General features: G+C 39.4%; 1 protein-coding gene across 6 annotated transcripts in view; it reads left to right on the top strand.

Annotated features, from left to right (window-relative positions):
• Positions 1-24,201, top strand: part of LOC126365754 (uncharacterized) — a 267,138-nt gene that overhangs the window by 2,769 nt on the left and 240,168 nt on the right. For all 6 annotated transcript variants that reach the window (XM_050008233.1, XM_050008240.1, XM_050008238.1 and 3 more), the window contains exon 2: positions 17,549-17,699. In XM_050008233.1, coding sequence (XP_049864190.1) covers positions 17,601-17,699 — 99 coding nt within the window. In that variant the 5' untranslated portion in view covers positions 17,549-17,600. The remainder of the gene's footprint in view (positions 1-17,548; positions 17,700-24,201) is intronic.

Genomic DNA, 24,201 nt, shown 5'->3' with positions numbered 1-24,201 from the left:
GGTGATCCCTTGATGCCTCAGAACATGTCCCACCAATCGATCCCCTCTTCTAGTCAAGTTGTGCCACAAATTCCTCTTCTCCCCAATTCTATTCAATACCTTCTCATTAGTTACATGATCTACCCATCTAATTTTCAGCATTCTTCTGTAGCACCACATTTCGAAAGCTTCTATTCTCTTCTTGTCCACACTATTTATCGTCCATGTTTCACTTCCATACATGGCTACACTCCATACAAATAATTTCAGAAACTGCTTCCTGACAATTAAATCTATACTCGATATTTACAAATTTCTCTTCTTCAGAAATGCTTTCCTTTACTACTTTAAGTGTCTCATTTCCTGAATATATAATATGGTAACATCACCACATATGCATGTGAACAAAAATAAAAGTAACACAAGTATATCTCCCTCCACTAATAAAATGCAATTAATGTAAAAGAACAACTGTGAGAATTAGGGGGGGGGGGGGGTTCAAGGTAGGGCAAGCTAAATATGCAGCATGAAAAACATCACCATTTGAAAACAAATGTGATCCACAAAATCAAACATAAAAAATTTTCTACTTGTGGTATTCCCACAGGAATTGTACATTGCATCTGACTTATAAAATATAATTCAAACGATGATGGGTTCCAGTCAGATATGTGTATATCCAAAAGCCAACACATGAAAATCCTAAATGCAGTACAGCAAATTTCAGTTGATCTGTACAGCTCAAATGAAGCCATTGATGCTTAAAACCTGAACATAAGTTTAATTTTTTTTTTTTTTTTTTTTTTTTTTTTTTTTTTTTTTTTTTTTCAAATTCAACTTAAGCTACATAGCTCAAACAAAGCCAACAATACAAAAATCCTACACACAAATCCAAAACCCGAGACCCTTAGTTTTCCTTCTTCTTCTTCGCCACTTCAGTCCTTGATAGGTCTTGACCACCTCACCAATCTTCCTCCATTCGCCTCTCATCTCTGCTTTTCACTTCCGTCCTCGACTCTCCATCTCGGTATGGTCAGCCAACACATTATATAGCTGCTGGCCCTTCCTTCTGGTGTAATACAATCTGTCTCATTATTTCTTTGTACATCTTGTTATCTTTCATTCTCTCAGTGTGTCCTAACAAGTGTATTCTTTGAGATTTAGCAAAGCTGTTGTATTTCATGGCTGTACCTTATTCAAAAACCCTCTGCTTCTCTCAAAGACCCATACATTTTTTGCTGGATTTTCTGTTCAAAAGCCCTTAGGTTGTTCGTATCTGCCTTTGTTGTCGTCTACATTTCTGACCCATAGGTAGCAACTGGCTGCACAAAGGGATAGTATACTCTTAACTTGATTGATTGTGTAATTAGAGACTTCTTGAATACCTGTAAGTATGCATAATAGACTGTGTTTCCTGCAAGTATCCTTTCTCCAATACACTGTCTCATATTTTTGTATCTGGTTAAGAAAGCACCTAAATAATGGAAGCAGTTGACAGCTTTAAAACTTTTATTAGAGGCTTTGAGGTCTCGTGCTGTTCTTGCCTTAGAATTGGATGTTACCATGTAATGTTTGCATTTTTGTTTACTGCCAGATCAATTTTTGCTCCTTCTACTTCCATTATTTCTTATATTTATTTAATATCAGACTGTGTAGTGCTAAGTTGAACAGGATGCAGAGAGACCATCACCCTGTTTCACTTCATCTGTTATGTTAAAGCTCTTGGTCATTTTCTTGTTTGCTTTTACTTTTACTTTTGCCTTTGTGTCCTTTATTGTTAACTCCCTAGGTTGTTACAGATGCCCAATTCTTTTTGTACATTATGCAGTGATGGCCTCTTAACACTATCAAAAACTTGTTCAAAATCAGCAAACAGGAAATGGAGATTATGTCTTATTCATAATATTTCTCCATTATTTGTCTAATAACAAACAACTGGCCAGATGTACTGCCTCTATTTAGCCAGAAGCCACATTATTTTTCTCAATAGATAGTTTTCTCGCATTTACGTTATTCTTTCATTCTGCACCACAGGAAGTATCTAGTAGGTTGTATTCTATAAAGTTATTCCTCTGTAATTTTTGCAAGCTAACATTTTTCATTTCTTGTATATAGAGCATGTTGTTCCTGTTTTCCTGTTCTCAGGTATCTTTTCATTTTTCGGTATGTTGTTCATTAGTGCATGTGTTTCACTTAGGCCGGTATTACACTATCAAATTTCCTTGTCCAATATATTTGTCAAATACCTTAGTCAAAGAAATTTGATGGTGTAATAGGGAACTTTGTCAACTCTTAGATCAAATCTAGGGCATTGCTGTAGATCTGATCAAAGAAATTGCTTATCTTCTATGCACTGCAATGTGACATGTTACCAAGTGGAGCGCTAGCATCGCTGCAGTGTTCTGTCATCTGTAGTGTTTTTATAAACATTGCTGGTAAATACAATTGGTGTGTACTGACAACTACAAAATTTCTAGAGATGTATGAAGCTGATGAGGCGCATTACAACATGAGGCACCCTGAATACAACCCTCTTCTGTAGCAAGGAATCGGAGTGTTACAGTGAGCCTGTCTTCTGCAGATATAGCAGCTCTTGAGATAGTATTGAGCTTTGTGATATGAGGATACACTTCACTGAGCACATACAGAAATGTATGCTCATCCATTCTTAAGTAATTGGTGTACGACTTGATGTCCTTCACTATAAGCTCACGTAACATGTTTTGTTGAATGCTTTTATCATGTTGTCGTAAAACCCACTGCTTCACCCAGGTACGTGCCCCCTCCCCCCCCCCCCCCCCTCCACACACACACACACTTCTGCATGTGCACACAGTACAAGTGTGGTACAAACAACTGCTGTTGACACCAAGTTGTTGTCAGCCATCTTGAACTTTGACGAAAAATATGATGACAGTGTAATACCCCGTTTTAGCGCCTTGTCAAATATATTTGATGAATATTTGATCACATCTTTGATCAAATCTTTGACAAAGAAATTTGATAGCTTAATACCAGCCTTATTAGAGAATGACCACCAAATTTTATAAGTTCTGATGCTATCACATCTTCGCCAGGTGCATGATTATTTTTCAGCTTATGTATCACTGACACCACCTCCTGCATTGTTGGTCATTTTTGCTTCTTCCCTTTCATTTTCTCTTGCCTCTATATTCTCCTTCTATTTTTTGTGGATCTCTTGATACCTGGTCTGAGGTGGTATTGAGCATATCTTCAAAGTATTGTGTCCATCTCTGCATATTTTTTTTCCTGATTACCTTGCAATTTCTATTTTTACATCCATTTTGCATTAGTTGAAAATTGTTTCTCATCTTTTCTATTGTATGATAGAACTTTCTTGTTTCATTCTCTTCCTTCAGTTTTTCTGTATAGGGTAATTTTGCTTTTAGCCATTACTTTTTATTTTTCGTACATATCCTATGATCATTAGACCGTAGCTCTTTATACACCTCCACATTTCTTCTTCTTCTTCTTCTTCTCTCTCTCTCTCTCTCTCTCTCTCTCTCTCTCTCTCTCTCTAGGATTCTCAGTCTTGCTGCATTTTTATGTTCTATTGCTAGTCTACATTGACCATCAAACCATTTGGTTTTTTTTCCCTTTCTTCTTATCTCAACTGTTTCTTCTGCTGCTTCTTTCACCACTTTGTGGGTCCTGTTCTATCTGTCCAGATTTCCCTTTGCTTCATTGCTGGCTGTCTTTAATTTTTATTTGGTATGCTATTACGGTTTCGAGATTATTCAGTTTTGGTTTATACTAATTTACTTTTTGCCCATTCTGCTTTTATGATTTACCACTAACTTCTCTCTCACTATACCTTTATAGAGTGGTCTGAATCACAGTTTGGACCCCTGCAGCTAAATACATTTCTGACTAATGTAGCATTTTGTGCTGTTTCTAACTTGATTTCCATGTTCCAAGATGCGCCTTTTGTTTGGAAAACATGATACTCATGATGAGCAAATTATATCAGAGCAAACGGACATAACATATCCTCATTCTCATTACTTTCTTCTTGGTTTGTGTATCACCCTGATACCCTTCCACATTCATTTCATCCATCGTGTGTCTGAAAGACTCCTACAATTAGCAGTAGGTCATAGTTTTGTATATTACTACACATACTTTCGAGGCGATAGGCTTCCTCGATTGTTGTGTATGCAGTTGTTATTGCTATTGTGAGATCCTGCTAACTCATTTCTCATAGGGTGCCTAGGAAGCTGTTTTCTCGGATAGCTAGACAACATACAAGCAAATCATATCAACAGTGTTTATTACAGTAATTGAATTGACAATACTTAACTTTCATTTCTATGTGATGGGTTGCAAGCAACTGGCGACATTCAAATAATCAATATTCTTTGCTATATACAATTCCCATGCAAGCTAATCACACAAGTTTATAAGTCACTGCTATCATCATCTAGTGTGGCCCTTCTAGTGCCCAGTTTCTAGTGCGGCTGATGCTAGGTGGCACGTAGCTTTCATTCTCTTCGTGTGGTGGCTGCTCCTGTTGCGGTGACATCTTAGTCAGCATGATATTGGCTGACGTCTCACAGCCCTCTCTGCTTTGTCGTTTTTGATCTTCGTGCGTTCTTGATCTTCGTGCCGGCGCTTGTTGTTACGTTGGAACAGTTATACTCCTGAATTTCCCTGTTATTCTCATTTATAAGTTCAAATTCGAAAAGACTTTTCCTAATTCCTTTTGTTGTTATAAATTCTGTTCCAGATTACCATGCACTTTTTCTTGTCCACCGTAAATCAGAGAACACACAGGCATACCTGTCTGCCCTTGTCCTTACCACCTCACTTCTTGTAATACCACAGTATTATACTTTAACTTCATGATCTCTTTGGCTATTTCTTCCATTTTTCCAGAATTCAATATTGTTTGTATGTTCTAAGTTACCATTGTCAAAGGTTGTGTCCCTTTTTCTTTTCCGCACACATGTTTTATATGTCAAAATTGAACAATAATAAGAAGGCACTAGGATATTTGACTCCAGCAATAAAATGAAAATAATGAGACAACGAAGAACCAATACATGCAAATCCAAAGTGCGGTTTCACAAATTTCACTCAACCTATGCAGATCAAATGAAACTGTCAATACCTTCAGCTCAAACACAAGTAATAAAATCCTTGTATTGCAAATTTCACATAACCTGCATACTCAAATGAAGCAGCAATACCACAACTGCACACACAAATTGAAAACCCATAACCCCCAGATGTGTTTTACCAGTTAGAATACAAACCAAAAAGCACATAGTTGACAATTGAGCCAAGCCTCTGCAAACCTTAGGATTGTCATTACATGATCATCCAGTACAACCCGGAGTGAATAACTATTAAATTTTTCCATCATACCCATCACTAACACAAAACAAGAAAAACTGTATTGTATTTTGGTCCTTAATAGAAACCATGACATTAATCATATGTAACACAAACAAGAACACACAAACCCTTGAAACAATAAATCTAAGTAACTCACTGGTGACAAGCACATTCTTCCCACAACTACTTCACAGAATGATTACACAAAGTCAGATGATCAAATATCCCATGTGACACAAACAACTTGAAACAGTGCAGTTATTACTGGTTTTCCATCTTGAGATTACTTTAGTTTAATTAAGGAGAATTGCACCAGATGTTTCATTTCCGTGGTTGTTGTGCAAATTGGATACCCACGTTTGTACATTTGTGGTTGTATTAGCTTAAAAACAGCATTTTGTTTATAAAGTTGGTATGCAATTTACTTATGCTGTTTCCTTACGCATTCTCCAAACCACTGTTTCTTCCCTCCTCTGTAGCAGCGGTTGACATCCAAAGACTTCGATCCACATATGCACTTGGCAGTTTTTGCCATTCTGCAATATTTTTTGTGCTGGATTATTTACACTTTACCTTTTTTAAATTACACTGAAGTATGTGCATTTATCACTGTGCACAGTAATAGTGTTTATATCTGTTCATTTGTTTCCATCCACGTTATGAGTGTTGCCAACCTGTGACACAAGTTTCTTTGGGGGGGGGGGGGGGGGATGGTGATTATAGGACAGAGTCTAGCAGGGGATGAGGAAATGGTCGTGGCAAATGGAGCTTGTAGTTATATGTGTATATTTCATGTTATATTAAGTAGTCAATCAGTTTAAAGTGTGCGGTTTACCAAATTGGTCTGATCATTTATGAGTTGTTTGTTTTCTGTTATGGTTTTTTTAATGTGGTAGTTTCTTGCAAGATGAGGTGTTGTTTTTTGTTGTTGTGTATCCATATGATTTACATGTCTGTGTGTTGGTGTTGGTGTAAGTGTTCTGCAAAAGATGAATTATTTGTCCTATACTTGCGTGCTCTAAGACGTTCTTTGTATCTGTATCAGATGTCCTCCTGGTTTGACCTATGTACCTTCCATCACATGTATTGTGTTTCAGTTGGTATATTCCTGATTTGCTATATAGGTCAGTTCTTCCTATTGTTTTTGGCAAGTATTTCTGAATTGAGTTGTGGGTTTGTTGTGCTATTTTTATATTTTGCTTTTTGGAAGTATTCAGTATTCTGTGTGTTTGTTTGTGGTTGTATGTTGTATACAGTCTTTTGTTTTCTGCTTCTTTCACACATTGTGTTGTTCTTGTTCTTGTATTTTGTGGTTTGTTTATGTATGATTCCGTCCTTGTGTTAATGACAGCTGGGTTGTTTGTTCTTTTCTGGATCTTGATTTTATTGTTCAGCTTTGTTACTAAGTTCTCTTTTTTAGTCTGCGGAGCATGCATCAAACCAAAGTGCTGCCTGCTTTTGACAACTGGGATGTTGTGATGTGTGCCTGTTGTTGTCTGACCAGCTTGGCAAACCACACACTCTTTAAACTGATTGACCACTTAGTATAACATTAAATGTACATTTATGACCATAGGCTTCATTTACCATTACCATCTTCCACTCTCCTACCACATTATATCCTATAATCACGGTCCATCCACCCATGCCCCCCCCCCCCCCCCACCACACACCCCCCCCCCCCCCCAATAAAAAGGGGAAAAAATGGTAGTATCACTGGTTGACAACACACACAACGTGAATGGAAACAGGTGAACAGACATAAACACTGTTACTGTGCAGGCTGAAAAACTCGCACAACTTCCGTTCAATTTAAAAAAATGAAGTGTAAACAATTCTGTGCAAGAAATACTTCAGAGCGGCAAAAACTGCCAAGTGCATATGTGAATTGGTCTTTCGACATTAACAGCTGCTAGCAGGACGGAGAAGCAATGGTTTGGAGAATATGTAAAGAAACACTGTAAGCAAATTGCACACAACTTTACAATCAAAACATTTTTAATCTAAAACAACCAAAATGTACAAACATATGTATCCAGTTTGCAGAATAACCATGGAAGATGCTTTATGAATAAAAGCAAAATGCATCTGTGTAGTTCTCCTTAGTTAAATTGGAGTAATCTCAAGACAGAAAACCAATAACTGAATTGAACAGCTGCTGTGGAAGATGGCCAGTCCAACAAACGTTACTGGAAACATGAATGTGCCCCCTACGAGCACGCCATCTACTACGGTCCACCTCTAAAATGCTGCACCACAGTGATGTTACACAACACAACAAACTTATGTCATGGGTAAAAGCAGACAGGATTGTTTGCAGGCTGGCTCATAAAACAATAGTTGAAATAAAATTATTGAGTAGTTAGTATGCACACTTAACATTATCATTTTAAAAATGTATTAAAGCATCCTATGTAATAATTAAGGTAAATATTTATGGGATATTATGTCTATTTTATTTATTTTAACCTTTAAATTTGTTGTAGTTCATGTTTATATAACAAGAGGAAAATATGTATTGCCAGTACATAAATAATAATAATAATCATTATTACTGACAGGAATTCACTTCAGTGGAGATGAATTTTTGATATAAAATTAGGAAAGCATAAGAGTGGGAAAGAGGATCAGGTTTCTTCATGCATTTACACCTCATTGAGCACACACACACAGAAGTCATAAAGTGGCAGAAAAGTGCTGTTGTGATAATTTAAAATGTTTAATCGCCCAATAAAATGTTGAAAAGTTCATGTTGGAATACAACAATTACCGAGCACATATCACAAAGTAAAGTATTGTGACACTGAACCATTTTTTCCACTTTCTCATCTAAGGATTATCATCTAAAATGAAACCAGAGCCTAATAAATCCATTTAAAGTAACAGTTGATGTGGTTTCTTAGCATTCATATTAATCAGCTTTTGAAATATGACATGATCAAATATAACTCCCTGCCAAATGCTTGAGAGGGGTAAAGCAAATATCCTATCGGTCACTTTTTTACTAAGTTATTTAATGAGCATGCAGCAAGGAGCTTGGCAAAAATATTTTATGGAGCTATTAGTGGTTGCCGGGGGACTGGAATATCATGCATTTATTCCTATAAGCAAAGCCAAAATGAAAAGAAAAATTTAGGAATTTTGATGTTAATAAAACTCAGGTGGGTCCAGGTGGAGATGGTATGCTTATGGAAAGAATGCAGGAGTTGTTGTGCCTATGGCAACAAATTGTTGTTGGTTAGTGTACTATCAAGAGATGAAAAAGGAGAAGTAGACATGTTATTTTTGCATCCACTTTATCAATGGACAGTGCTACCTTGTTTTGGTCCCTCTAGCAGCATATACAGTACTGTGGATTGAGAATTCCAGTGTATACCATGAGTGCAGACATGTTCCTGCAAATAAACAAAAAAGTTATTAAAAAAGTTTTTTTTAAAAGATGATAATTAAAAATTTGACTATCTCTCATTAATATTACAACTGCTTTCACGAATTTAATGTATTGTGACAGATTGTTATAGTTCTGTGCCTTGGTAGAAAGGACTGTTCAAGCTTTTGCTCATGTTTATTTTTGGAACGCAGACATTGTCCCTAATTCTAGTTCTGAGATTATGAGTAGAAATGTTTGTAGCATGTGCTTTAATATTTTCTAATATGCATGATCCTTTGAAGGATATAATCACAAGAAACAGATTTGCCAACTGTTTTAGCTAGCTCAGTACAGCAGGTATGATAATGACATATAAATAATTTCAGGAGTAGTTGAGGCACTGAGTTCTGATATGCACATAAACAATACTGATGTTCCACACACACATACATACATACATATGCACTTGTACAACTACATTTTCCTGGGTATCTACATTTTGCTGGCGTTGTAGCTGTTCTGCTCAACAAGGGTGAGGGTTTATGTCAGATGGAGTGCATGATGGGACAAAGAAGAGTAGCCGTTGCGAGGGAGATTTGGAAAACAATGGCAGATGCCTGGCAGGGAGAAGTAGCAGACATGTAAGATAGGAATGTGGCACCAGAAAGCTCATTCTGGTTGCAACACAGGGAGTTGGCATTGTGCGGAATGTTGTGGAGTAGATTTGAGAGGAGGAGATAGAGCTTAGGAGGAGAGGGACTACTGAGTAGAGGGTGTGATTACAAGATGAGTACAAATGTAGAAAATAACTGTTTTGTGTTACCAAGATAAACATGTATGAGTGGAAACACAGTTTAATCATAGTTCACTATTTAATTAAACAGCAATAAAATAAACTTTCATTATGTAACTCTGTTGCTGTGTACAAGTGTTATCCCACAGTAATGACCCCTCAAAGCATTAAATGGAGCAGTTGCAACAGACCCCAGCCTAATGCTTATTAAATTATTATCTAGTAATCAACTACCTCATTGTGGGATTGTGCTGTTAGCTCAGAATGTGGGGCATTTTCTTTAATAGATCGTAAATTTTTTCTCACCTAGCTCACTGTTTATGTTACTACTGCTCACTTATGTGCATGTCAAAACAACTTATCGTTATGTTACATGAAGCAGTAATAAAGGAGCAGGTACAGCCTCACATTTGTAAAACAACAGTGGAGCTGTACAAAGACAGTGTTATTTGTGGCTGGTGCATTTTATACTCGGACACAGCCACTCGAGGGTTAAGGTCGTGGGGGTGGGTGTGGGACAGATGGTAGTGAACACTAAATACACAATGATTATGAGACCAAGAAATATGTTACAAGAACAACTCCTGACTTCCAGATTCAGAGAAGCAGTATTGGGAGGGGAGAGGGATTGATATGGCATGGGTTTCTGAAACAGCTGTTGAATTTGAGCTGTTATCCTAAGTAATTAAGAGGTCAACTCTGCTCTTGGCCACAGTTTGGTAGAAACCATTCATTTGTTGCTGGTCATGCCCACATAAAATGCTGCACAGAAATTACAGCAGAGGTGATACATGGTGTGACAACTTTTGTAGGTGAATCAGCCTTTGAAAGGACTGGAGGTGAACAAAGAGTTTGGCACATCTGCAGACATGGCACATGGACTGATCATGTATGATGTTTGGGGGAAGGGGGGGGGGGGGGGAAGAAGTGCCTGTCTGTGAAAGTTTCAGTAAGACTTTCAGCATACGGGGCATGGTATTGTCTGTGACTGTAGATGGCCAGACACTATGGGAGTGATTAGTGTGTGCCAGTGTGTGTGTGTGTGTGTGTGTGTGTGTGTGTGTGTGTGTGTGTGTGAGAGAGAGAGAGAGAGAGAGAGAGAGAGAGAGAGAGAGAGAGAGAGATTCAGCAAAGTGCAGGTACTGGTGATAATTAATGGGCTTGATATGGACAGAGAATGAGTTGAGGAGGACCGTATGAAGTGGATGGGGAAAAAAGTGCTTAGGCTGTGGAGGAATGAAGATAGAGTGTCTTGCCTCTCGGCGCAGATGATGAAGATATCATCAGTGGACCTGAAACAGAGAAGGGACGAGCATTTTGGGTCTTTCGCTGCCTGGAAGGTTTTCTCTGGATAACCCATGAACAGTTTTCCATAGGAGTGTACAATATGGGTGCCCATAGCCATACTGTGTGTTCATTTGTGTATTCTCTTATCAAAGGGGAAGTAGTTTTGTGTTAGTATGTAGTTTGTCATGTGTACAAGGAATAAGGTAGTTGGTTTGTAGTTGGTAGGATATTTGGAGGGTTAGTGTTAGATAGCAGTAAGCTTATTAAAGCAGAGTCTGGGTTGATGAGGGTTTCAGTAGGGGGTGGGATAGGTATTGATGGGCAGTGGTGCTCTAGTGGGGGAGTAGACTGCCAATAAATTGAAAAACTTTTGGAGCTGAGGCCTGGAGTACTCTTTCTGTTGTTGGAATGTAAGAATTTCAATTTGGGATATAAGGTGGAGGTAGTTGAGCCACAGTACATTTTTCTTTTAGATATTTTAATGAGTAGTACTGATTGTTTTTGGAATTTGAATATAGCTGAAATATTTTGAGAACTTTTTCCCCATACAGCTGTATCTGAACATCCAGCTGATTGATAATGTGTAGGATACGAAGTTCAGTTGCACATTGATCTTGCTTCAAATTACAATCTTAGTCAAACAAAGAAATTCTATTTTTGATACACATTTAGTATTTTTCCTTCTCTGTGTGTAATGTAGTCTCACTCTGGTTTTTAGATAAGGTAGGCCTAGAGTTGCCACTGTATGTTTTTTTTTAAATATTAAGTGATAATTTATTAGAATTTGTCCACCTTTGAACACCAGCAAGTATTAAGATAGCTTTTGTCAGTAGATCTCCTAACATGTTGGCTGTGATTATGATGTTACTGTTATCGGCAAACGATATTTCTTTGACCATAACAATCAGTATCTTGGAAATCGTTGATCTACATATATAAGAGATAGACTAGGTCCTAAAATACTTCCTTGTGGTACAGCTGTTTTAAATTTTTAGTGTCAGATAAATATTTGTTATTAATTTTTAGATCTTTCAAACATTCAGAGATATTGGAAATAACATTTGAACTACAAGTAGGCATTGACCCATGACATCATCACAATAGCGGCCATAAGCAATTCATCTCAATGAAGTAACAGTATGACTGCCGTAATTTGGCCCATGCAAAAATAATAAACACACAAAAGAAATTATATAATAAAATAATATATTCAAAAAGATCTAAGCATTAATATGTAACTAATGAGATATCCTTGGGAATTTTGGGATTTTGCATGGGAAATGTAATGGCATTGATAGTTGTTGGTGAGTGATTCTTTGGAGGAGGGGAAGAAGATTTAGACAGCCAGTGGTTAACAAAACTTTATTGATTCTCTAATAAACTGGCTGAGATACAGTGTGCTCATGGGTGGCGAACATCAGACAGCAGGTAATGAACCTCAGACCAGGATGAGCTGGCATAGTTGCACCACTATCAACGCTTTCCATGCATGGAGTTCTGCTGTGGCCATGCAGTGTTGAGTCAGGCAGTGGCGTCTCAGCTCCCATGACTGTGGGCAGATGGAGCCCACCTTAACACCAGTTGTAGTCAGCGATGTCGCTGAGCCTCAAACTCTGGATTGATGGATGAAAAATGTTGGCTGGTGTCAGTGGAGGCCCTCAGTTTGTATCCCATACCATGATGTGGCTAGACCTCTGATAAGTAACCATGTGAAGATGGTGTCAGAGCTTAGGTGGCCAGATAGCAAAGGCTGTCCTGCAGCAGTCTTTGATTCATAACCCCACTGTGTCGATAGCTGCTTCAGGAAACTCGATGATGTCATTTTGGAAACTGACACGCGACAGGTGCCGATCCGTGGCCTGGCTGTATACAGTGAAAAAGGGTAGAAGCCATGTACTCCTGAGTAACACAGTACCTTTGAAACTTCCTGAAGACTATTCATTGCTAGGAGAACTGGGCTACTGTTACGGAAGCTGTCTTTATGCCCAAAATGCTGTCTTGTGCCATGAATACACCACCTGGCTCCTCTATTGGCCCGTACCATTACAGGACACAGTAGACAGACAGCTCCTCTCTCACTCAAATATGAAACAGACCCAGAAAATAAAAAATAATATATTAACCTCTTGTTACAAATATCCTACGAGAAAACAGTGCATAATTGGTATCATTATATTCAGGTAATCTACACTGCTGGAAATTGAAATAAGAACACCATGAATTCATTGTCCCAGGAAGGGGAAACTTTATTGACACATCCTTGGGGTCAGATACATCACATGATCACACTGACAGAACCACAGGCACATAGACACAGGCAACAGAGCATGCACAATGGCGGCACTAGTACAGTGTATATCCACCTTTCGCAGCAATGCAGGCTGCTATTCTCCCATGGAGACAATCGTAGAGATGCTGGATGTAGTCCTGTGGAACGGCGTGCCATGCCATTTCCAACTGGCGCCTCAGTTGGACCAGCGTTCGTGCTGGACGTGCAGACCGCGTGAGACGACGCTTCATCCAGTCCCAAACATGCTCAATGGGGGACAGATCCGGAGATCTTGCTGGCCAGGGTAGTTGACTTACACCTTCTAGAGCACGTTGGGTGGCACGGGATACATGCGGACGTGCATTGTCCTGTTGGAACTGCAAGTTCCCTTGCCGGTCTAGGAATGGTAGAACGATGGGTTCGATGACGGTTTGGATGTACCGTGCACTATTCAGTGTCCCCTTGATGATCACCAGAGGTGTACGGCTAGTGTAGGAGATCGCTCCCCACACCATGATGCCTGGTGTTGGCCCTGTGTGACTCGGTCGTATGCAGTCCTGATTGTGGCGCTCACCTGCACGGCGCCGAACACGCATACGGCCATCATTGGCACCAAGGCAGAAGCGACTCTCATCGCTGAAGACAACACGTCTCCATTCGTCCCTCCATTCACGCCTGTCGCGACACCACTGGATGCGGGCTGCACGATGTTGGGGCGTGAGCGGAAGACGGCCTAACGGTGTGCGGGACCGTAGCCCAGCTTCATGGAGACGGTTGTGAATGGTCCTCGCCGATACCCCAGGAGCAACAGTGTCCCTAATTTGCTGGGAAGTGGCGGTGCGGTCCCCTACGGCACTGCGTAGGATCCTGCGGTCTTGGCGTGCATCTGTGCGTCACTGCGCTCCGGTCCCAGGTCGACGGGCACGTGCACCTTCCGCCGACCACTGGCGACAATGTCGATGTACTGTGGAGACATCACGCCCCACGTGTTGAGCAATTTGGTGGTACGTCCACCCGGCCTCCCGCATGCCCACTATACGCCCTCGCTCAAAGTCCGTCAACTGCACATACGGTTCACGTCCACGCTGTCGCGGCATGCTACCAGTGTTAAAGACTGCAATGGAGCTCCGTATGCCACGACAAACTAGCTGACACTGACGGTGGCGGTGCACAAATGCTGCGCAGCTAGCGCCATTCGACGGCCAACACCGCGGTTCCTGGTGTGTCCGCTGTGCTGTGCGTGTGATCATTGCTTGTACAGCCCTTTCGCAGTGTCCGGAGCAAGTATGGTGGGTCTGACACACCGGTGTCAATGTGTTCTTTTTTCCATTTCCAGGAGTGTATATAGTTAAACTGAACTCCACAATATCAAATCACAGAAAAATAGCAATATTTATAAAGAAGGGAGGAAGGGACAAATGCTGTTATCAATAAATTCACTCAACCTCTTTGCCAAAATGAACTCCACTGTATCATCTAACTATGAAGCAGTGTCACTCTCAGCATTTCTCAGTGAGACTGATTTATGATTTGCTTTTGGATCAACAGCCAAGTTGTTGATTGCATTTTATGTAGAATACTTTGATGACTGACTCAGCCATGAACTTCAGGTACTATGAACTGAATTGTTCTACGTACTTTCTGCTTTGGCTGCAACCAGACAGTGGAGTATTGTAGGGACTGTGCTGCTGTTTATAGCAGAGTTTGACTCTCAGCACCAACTATGCCCTTTAATACTCATATGCTTTTCAGAACTTGCACTATTATTCCAAGAAACACACAGTGTCTCAGAACTCTCCGTCTCCTGTGATGAAATTCCTAATGAGATCTTAATAAATGAGTGCTGGTTCTGAAACTGTGTTTAAATTGAAACCTCCATTTTGGTTTATTAGGCTTTCCAAAATCTTTATTACCTAGCTTCAAGTGTACCCTTCTATTATATTTTTTTCCCCTCTGTCTTTCCATTGGATCATGGTCTTGGTGCCAGCCGTGGTTGGATTTGGTGTATGATTTTAGAACTCAGTTTTTTTCTCTTCTGGCACTTTACACAACTTTTCATCCTTAATGACATGCTTTCCATTCTTGAGTTTGACCTGCCATTCGTCTTACAAATTTTGCAGAAGTGTGGATCATGCATGGAAGGTTTCTGTACACTGTGTACATTCCGCCTTTAGTGCCTTTCTCTCTTTGCACCCTTCCTTTCTGGAAAAAGTAATAAACCCAAAACCCAATATGGCAGGCATCCCTTTTAGGCACAAGGAGGGGAGAAGCAGCTCAAACTTTCTTCCACTGGTGGCTGCAGGTTCCCAGCAATTACTTATGAAGGAAAGGATTACTACAGTGTGAAGAGATATGACTCCACAATGTTTCCTTCCTTGGCTACACCGTGTGTGGAACTCAGGGCTAACAGACAAGTGGAGAAATATTCATCACAACACATAATTTTCTGTACGAATGATGGGGATTCCATTATGGCCACCAGCACCTAAAGGATTGGTTTGGGAAAGTAGCAGTGATTTCAGAAATGAAAAATGGTTCATCCCCTGCTCTGTCTTGTGTGCTGCTCACCTGTGACAAGATGTGTGACATTAATGTAACCATTATCCCCATAACATTCTTAATTTGTTACAGGATATCATCTTCCACCGCAACCTCCTTTTACAGACTGATGACGAATTGTGTGACAGGGTATGCATTTTGTTTGCTGTGTCCAGTGAGGACCAAAGGACACTAGGGCTGATACTGAGGACTTCAACTTGGCTGTAGAAGGCAGCTTACTGTCTGAAAAGGTCTAGTTAATTGTGGATCAATGTGATGTGAAACTGTGTTTCCCCTCCCATTTGGTACCTCAAATACATGAGGTTCGGGCACATGTCATTGCATTGTACTGCCAGCCCCGCCTGTAGGGATTGTAGACATCACTTGCTCTTGAGCACTCTTTGAACTTCTTTGTATCAGCTGTGGGTATCACCATTCCCCATGTTCACCAGACTGCATCATCTTCCAAAGAGAAAAGAAAATTTAAAAAATACAGGAACCTTTGCTGACTCATGTATAAGGAGACCAAGAAGAAATATGATTGTTTGCATGCTGTACGTATGACGATGTTTGCTATAGCTACAATGGTGTCATCCATTCTAGCAGTACCCTAGCCCTTCATGCCTCTGTGCTCGACTTCCAAGATAGGAGATTCCAGTGGTCCCCACACCACTGGTTCCCACACATTCCAACTCTGTGACTGAGGCGGAGTTTCTGGAGGCCCCTATGGCACCAGGATCTCCACACGACCTGCTTCAGAACCAATGTGTGATGATGCTGTATCCTCACAATCACTGACAACAGGTGACCCTGAGGCATGACCTGCCTCCTTGATCCCTTCAAGCCCCCACAGGATACCAATACCATGATCCTCTATTGGAACTGGAGTGGGTTTTTTCCACTATCTGCATTTATCATGCTTTCTGCATTGTCCTCCAGAAAACTTGGTTACCATCATTGCTAATGCCTACCCGCTGCTGCTGTCTGGTCTATTTTAAGAATTGAACTTACTGCGACAATGTCTGATGGAATTTGCATGCACGACCTGGACTCTGTCTACAGCGAAAACGCGCAGCTCAATATGACTTCGTAGGCTGTGGCTGATCGTGTGAGGTCATCCTTAACTACATTGTTTGCATTGGTTACATCAATGCACAGGAGGCTTTATGGGGTGGAATTATAGCCATTGCCCACAGTAGGTCTGATGAAAGTTTGCTTGCAGAGTTCGCTCTTTGTCTCTTGAATACCTGTGCCCCCACACATTTAATTGTGGCCGATGGTATGAAGGTTATCCTATCCAAGATCCTTCACACTCCTCCTAAAGTTATGCTTGGTCAGCCACTCAACCTACACAACATTCTATTCCATCCCTGTGCCAGTCTCATTCCCAACCCCTTGCCACAGGGCTCACAAGACCTGCCCAATTTACCCGCCATACACCAGACCTGTCACAGGCTTATCCTACCACATCAGAGTCCGGGCCACCTGTGAAAGCAGCCGTGTCATATACCAACTCTGCTGCAGATGGTGCACAACGTTTTACGTTGGTGTGACTACCAACCTGTTGTCCCACAGGATGAATAGCCATCACCAAACATGTCAGGAACAAAGTTGACCATCCAGTATCATAACATGCATCTGAGTACAATACTACTTCAAACCTGAGCCATCTGGATCATTCCCTCTACCTCCAGCTTCTCTGAACTATCAAAGGATACCTCCAAAAGCCAGCAGGTTTTGTTTCTTTTGTGTGTACCTGTTGACAACTCAGTGCTTCTGCTTTTTGGTGAGTGTGAGTTAGAAATATAACGTTGGTAAACTGCAGTACACCTCTCCTCAAGACATGTAGACACTGTCATGTAATCCTTATGTATTGTGGAACTGTTGCCCACACATGTGATTAAGACTTTGTTTTTCTCCTTTTGTTAGTTAATTGTTATTTATGTTATTCCAGAACTAAGAGATGAAGATACCAACTATTGCAGATAGATGTCTTCAGCTTACTGATGTTTAAAGATTCAATGACCACAACTGCCAAACAGAGAAAGAAAAAGGACCCTACAACACATGTGTTGACAAAGGAACTAGTTATTTCAGTAACCAAGGTATGTAATAATGTTTCATGATTTTAATGAATTATACATTTATTTTTAATGTAAAAGCTGTGCTTTAAGAATAACACCTTAAGTTAATCGAAAATTTAACACGTGTGAAGGTGACCTACATCAAGATAGGTATTCACCAAACAAAAGAATCATTAAACACTTTTGTGTATATATATTCATTTTACCCCCCTGCAAAATACAGGGTGTTTATAAATAAATATTGGCATTTTAACACTTTATAATATTTATTATATTAAACTTAAAGTTATAAATGATATGTCGAGCAACTCAGACAGTTTTACCAAGAACCTTACAAATGTTCAATGTGAGCACCATTTGTCACACGGAAAACATCAAGTCTATAGCCGAATTCTTCCTGAACGTTGATAAGTATGTCTTCAGTGATTGTAGCAACAGCTGCATCAATCTGGTTTCTTAATTCAGGGAGGTCTGCTGGTAGCGGAGTCACGTACACATGATCCTTGATGAAGACTCAAAGGAAAAAATCACATGGCGTTAGGTTGGGTGAATGTAGAGGCTGTACAAAGCAAGCCCTGTCATTGGGCCCCTTGAGGCCTGTCCAGCACTTGTGTACAGTGAAGTTCAACCAGTCACGTACTTCGCTATGCCAGTGAGGTGGCACACCACCTTGTTGGAAAATGAAGTTCTCCGGCTCATGTTCTTCCAACTGAGGAAAGAGCCATTGCTCTAGTGTATTAAGGTAAAAAGTGAAAGTTACAGTAGGTTCACCAAAAAAGAAAAGCCCATAAACTTTCCGATGGGATACGGCACAAAAAACAGTCACTTTAGGGGAATCTCGTTGCATTTGTACTGCCTCATGAGGATTTTCTGACCACCAGTTGCACACATTGTGAGTGTTAACATGTCCATTGAGGTGAAAGCTCGATTCATCACTGAAGACAACATGATCCAGAAAATCTTCATCGTCATGAAACAACATTTCGTTTGCGAAGTTGGCACATAATCCATGGTTTGCCGGCTTTAGAGCAGGTAATAACTGTAAACAGTAAGGACATAGTTTTTCACGTTTTCTTAAAACTTTCCGAACAGACCACATGGGAACTTGTAATTCATGACTAGCCTTCTGGACTGATTATGAGTGAACGACTCTCTCACTTGCTCAACAGTCTCTTCATTAACTCTTGGTCGTCCTGTGCTCTTCCCTTTACAAATGCAGCCGGTATCTTCAAATTGACGATACCATCTACGAATGTTGTTATCACTTGGAGGGTCACAACCAAACTTCAGCCGGACCACACATTGCACAGCAACTACAGATTCGGTCTTTGACAGCTGCAAAACACAAAACACTTTCTGTTCACTAGTTGCCATATTCGGTACCACCACTGTCTAGCAGATTGCAGCGGAAACATTGAGTGTTGCGCATGTGCACTGGTGCCAAACACAACTGTTTGAGACATGTCATTTATGACTGTGAGTTTCATGTAATAAATATTATAAAGCTTTAAAATCCTGATATTCATTTATAAATGCCCTGTACTAAAATGAGTTCTTTACAGATGAATGGAAAAACTGGTAGAAGCCGACCTCGGGGAAGATCAGTTAGGATTCTGTAGAAATGTTACAACACATGAGGCAATACTGACTATAGGACTTATCTTAGAAGATAGATTAAGGAAAGGCAAACCTAGGTTTCTAGCTTTTGTAGACTTGAGAAAGCTTCTGACAGTGTTGACTGGAATACTCTCTTCCAAATTCTGAAGGTGGCAAGGGTCAATTACAGGGAGTGAAAGGCTATTTACAATTTGTACCGATACCAGATGGCAGTTATAAGAGTCGAGGGGCATGAAAGGGAAGCAGTGGCTGGGGAGCGAGCAAGACAGGGCTGTAGCCTATCCCCGATGTTATTCAATCTGTATATCGAGCAAGCAGAAAATGAAACAAAAGAAAAATTCAGAGCAGGTATTAAAATCCATGGAGAAGAAATAAAAACTTTGAGGTTTGCTGATGACATTGTAATTCTGTCAGACACAGCAAAGGACCTGGAAGAGCAGTTGAATGGAATGGACAGTGTCTTGAAAGGGGGGTATAATGTGAACATCAACAAAAGCAAAACGAGGATAATGGAATGTAGTCGAATTAAATCGGGCGATGCTGAGGGAATTAGATTAGGATATGAGACACTTGCAGATGAGTTTTGCTGTTTGGGAGCAAAATAACTGATGATGGTCAAAGTAGAGAGGATATAAAATGTAGACTGGCAATGGCAAGGAAAATGTTTCTAATGAAGAGAAATTTTGTTAACATCAAGTATAAATTTAAGTGTCAGGAAGTCGTTTCTGAAAGTATTTGTATGGAGTGTAGCCATAAATGGAAGTGAAACATGGACAATAAATAGTTTAGACAAGAATTTTTCAAAATTTGGTGGTACAGAAAAATGCTGAAGATGAAATGGGTAGATCAGGTAACTAATGAAGAGGCACTAAATAGAATTGAGGAGAAGAGAAATTTGTGGCACAACTTGACTAGTAGAAGGGATCGGTTGGTAGGACAATTTCTGAGGCATCAAGGGATCACCAATTTAGTAATGGAGGGCAGCATGGAGGATAAAAATTGTAGAGGGAGACCAAGAGATGAACACATTAAGCAGAATCAGAAAGATGTAGGTTGCAGTAGGTACTGGGAGATGCAGAATTTTGCACAGGATAGAGTAGCATGGAGAATTGCATCAAACCAGTCTCTGGACTGAAGACTATACAGCAACAACATTCATTTTACAATATCCATGGTATGGTCTTTTAGAAATCAACAATCTAAGGGATGTTAAGTACAGACGCAAAATTCTTGGAGAAATGCGCATTTAAACTCCAGTACAATAACATCTTATCAGTTTCATGACAAATCATTTTAGCTTGTGTAATGTCTGATATACTGGGAAGCCATATTTGACATTGCTTATCGGCAGAAGCAAACAAACATTACCCTGCCAACATTTTGTGTTATCATTGTAAGTCCTTTTATTGTGCTGTTTATAAGGTTTTGAAGGAAAGTGGAGCAATTAAAATACTACTTCACAGAATGAAATTGATGCACAGCCTCCACAACTGATAGAAAATTTTCACATTCATAGTTGTACTTATTCATAGTCATCCTTAAGGGATATAACACAGAATGGGAAAGTATCACTTATTGTTTCCCTCAAAAGTTGGTAAGCCTACTTGATGCATTGCTATTCTACATCCAAGTAACGTAAAAAGACTTATCAGAAAGTATACTTACCACTGGCATAAGCTCAAGACTTAACGGTATTAGAATGGGCTTGTAACTGTCCACTGTGACAACTCAGATCTGAGTTGTAGAAGGAAAAGGAAATTGACCCCCCCCCCCCCCCCCCGTTATAGTTTACCAGCTATGGTATGACTGATGTAAAACTAATGTAAAAATAGAAAGGATGTAGTAAGGAAAAATTGTATTGTCAATCATATGACTTACAGTCATTGACCAGAACATCGATACATTGTAAAGGAGAATCTTCCAACATAAAATAAAAAACTGAATGCTGGTCAGTATATATGATGTGTTGTAAAGTACAAGGTGAATTATAATTGTAGGCAACAACTTCAGAGAGTAAGGTGTACATATTACATTTTATTTTTGTTTATGCATTTCTTAAGACAGTGCAGTATTAACAAATACAACTGATGTGCGGTGTTTGAGTCTTCTATCTCATAAAACACAATTTTAAAATCTTGTCTTTATTTAAAAAAAATAAAAGATACTGAGGACTGTAAAAAAAAAATGGGGAATGGAATTTTGTTACAAAACAACTATAGCTTTTAGCAAAACAATATTACTACATATTAACTAAGATATTCCATGACAGTGGTGTGGGACAATAGAGTGCTATCCAGAGTGCACCAGCTACCATAGCAGGTTGGGTGATGTGCTACTGTGTTTGTATATGTAACTGGCCAAGTCTGTGTTGCCCACCTTCCATCTACAACCAACTAACAGTATAAACACATCTGTGTTAGCAGACTGAAGGAAAACATCAGGCGTTGTACATTTATTGGAGAACATTATTGTAAATATTAAAAGAAGCTTTATGGAAAACCCATTCTGATCCTTAAGATTCTTGTCAGGTTCTATTCTTTTGGCAGTATAAATTTGAAGTCCTTGAAATATTCTGTGCAAAATTTCCATGTTATTGGAGATGCCATTGATTTTATAGTTATGTGTTGATAAATATTTACCTACTGCAGTTTCACTTTGTGAAAGGGATTGCTCAATGAAACAAGTTTTAAATATTCGAGCTTCTTGCCCAGTATAGTTCATTTGACATTCATCTTATGTTATATTATAAACACTAGAATGTAAATACTTATTCTTTCCCTGTGAGATGTTATGATGAACCATGCGCCCAAACATATTTTCTGTTGTAAAGGCAACTTTTAAGCTACATTTACGTAAGGTCCTTCAATTTTTATTAGAAACTGTACCACGGTGTGTCAAACCAACAAAATTACATTTCTTCCTTAATTTAGGTTCATGTTATCTAAGTATTACTTTATTGTATGTACAAAAAACTTAGAGCTGTCATATCCAATTACTCCCACAATCTGCATCACAATCTCAATTTTTTATTGGTCTCCTCTTTTATTACTAAAGCCAGTTGCAAAATCCTATAAAACATGTAATGAAAATACTCTTCTTGTCTCATTTAAGATGGTGTCATTTCACATGGGTTATAGTATTGTCCACATGGAGTGTAGTATAGTGCATGTGGGTTTGTTAAAGGTGCTGAATTTGTGTTTACCATTAACTTTTGAATTGACTGAGTCAAGATAATTGAGAATGTTATATTATTGTATATCCATACCTGTTATACTGAAGCACTTGATTTTTAATTAAGGGATTTTTTGAGAAAAAGTTGTTTTTCAAGACATTGAGAAAATGTCTAAAATAGAGCTAACTAGACTGTTACCCATAGCCAGCCCTTCAACTTGCTGGTTTATCTCCTCAGTAAACATTGAAGTGGCTGTAGATGGAATTATGGGTTCCAGAATGAGATTTTCACTCTGCAGCAGAGTGTGCGCTGGTATGAAACTTCCTGGCAGATTAAAACTGTGTGCCCAACCGAGACTCGAACTCGGGACCTTTGCCTTTCACAGGCAAATGCTCTACCATCTGAGCTACCGAAGCACAACTCACGCCCGGTCTTCACAGCTTGACTTCTGCCAGTATCTCGTCTCCTACCTTCCAAACTTTACAGAAGCTCTCCTGCGAACCTTGCAGAACTAGCACTCCTGAAAGAAATGTTTTGTTGGAAGACTCACTAGGAGGTGATTTCATCTCAAATGGTACGGGTCATTCCAACTCGTGGTCATCAATTTCTGTGGAAAAAGTAGATGTTATAAGAAATAAAGTATTTTCGTTTTATCTTAATTTTTGTAAATAGTATGGCGTTTTGAAAAATGTGTATTTTGCAAATAACTCTTGAATCTGTAGAGAGCAAAAATATGTAACTAATGAACCAAAAGTACTCGAGACCTGGCTGATGTTATGCGTTAAAGCTCCCTCTTAGTGTGTTGAAATTTAGTTGACACCCACACACTTATGGGCTTCCTTTAACTTACATATATAAGACGAAAATACAAAATTTAAGTTAATTTTTCCACTTATTTTTTTTTTTCAAGTCACCGAACACTATTTTCTCTGTCATACTACCAGATGCTACTGATGTAATTATAAACAGTATCTTCTCTGCTTCAGCTGTCTGTATTATGTAAGTACTTGTTACTGAATATGTAAAAAATTGCATTTTTATGAGCTTTTATGAATGATTTACTCAAAAATCCCCATCTGAAAACTTTTGAGAATTGCACAAAATATTGTTTAATATAACAACAAAAATGGTCAGTTTTTGACAAAATAATTTAATTGGATAAATAAAAAGTCTTCTCACCAAGCGGCAACAGTACACACCCATAAAACAAAGTTATAATTAGATAAGGTTTTGGGACCTGCGCCTCCTTATTCAGGCAGAAGGGTTGCAGGGGAAGGAAGAGAGGTGAAGGAAAATGACTGGAGAGGTCTAGGGAAAGGAGTCACCCAGAACTGCGGGTCGAGGAGACTTACACTTTTCCTAGACCTCTTCAGTCATTTTTCTTCACCCCTCTTCCTTCCCCTTCAATCCTTCTGTCTGAAGAAGGAGCTATTGGTTCAGAAATCTTGCCTAATTACAACCTTCTATCCAATTGAATTATTTTGACAAAATAACAGTGGCAACAATAGCAAGTGCAAACACAGTGGGCAATATCTTTCTCTGTAAAGTGTAAACATTTTTCAACATTTTGCATATTTCGCATTGCTGAATTTCTGGTTAAAATATGCATTACCAGCGCTCTTCTGTTCATAACAAACGAGTGAGAACTTCCACATAAACCGTGCTGCATTGGGCTTTGTCTTTGGTTTGAACTTGTTGTTAGATACATTGTCAGTGATCAGATACAGTAGTGAA

Source organism: Schistocerca gregaria, chromosome 4, assembly GCF_023897955.1.
Source record: "Schistocerca gregaria isolate iqSchGreg1 chromosome 4, iqSchGreg1.2, whole genome shotgun sequence".
In the NCBI taxonomy this organism is placed as follows: Eukaryota; Metazoa; Arthropoda; class Insecta; order Orthoptera; family Acrididae; genus Schistocerca; species Schistocerca gregaria.
Note: the sequence above shows the minus strand (reverse complement) of the source record. Positions and strands in the feature narration are given on the sequence as shown.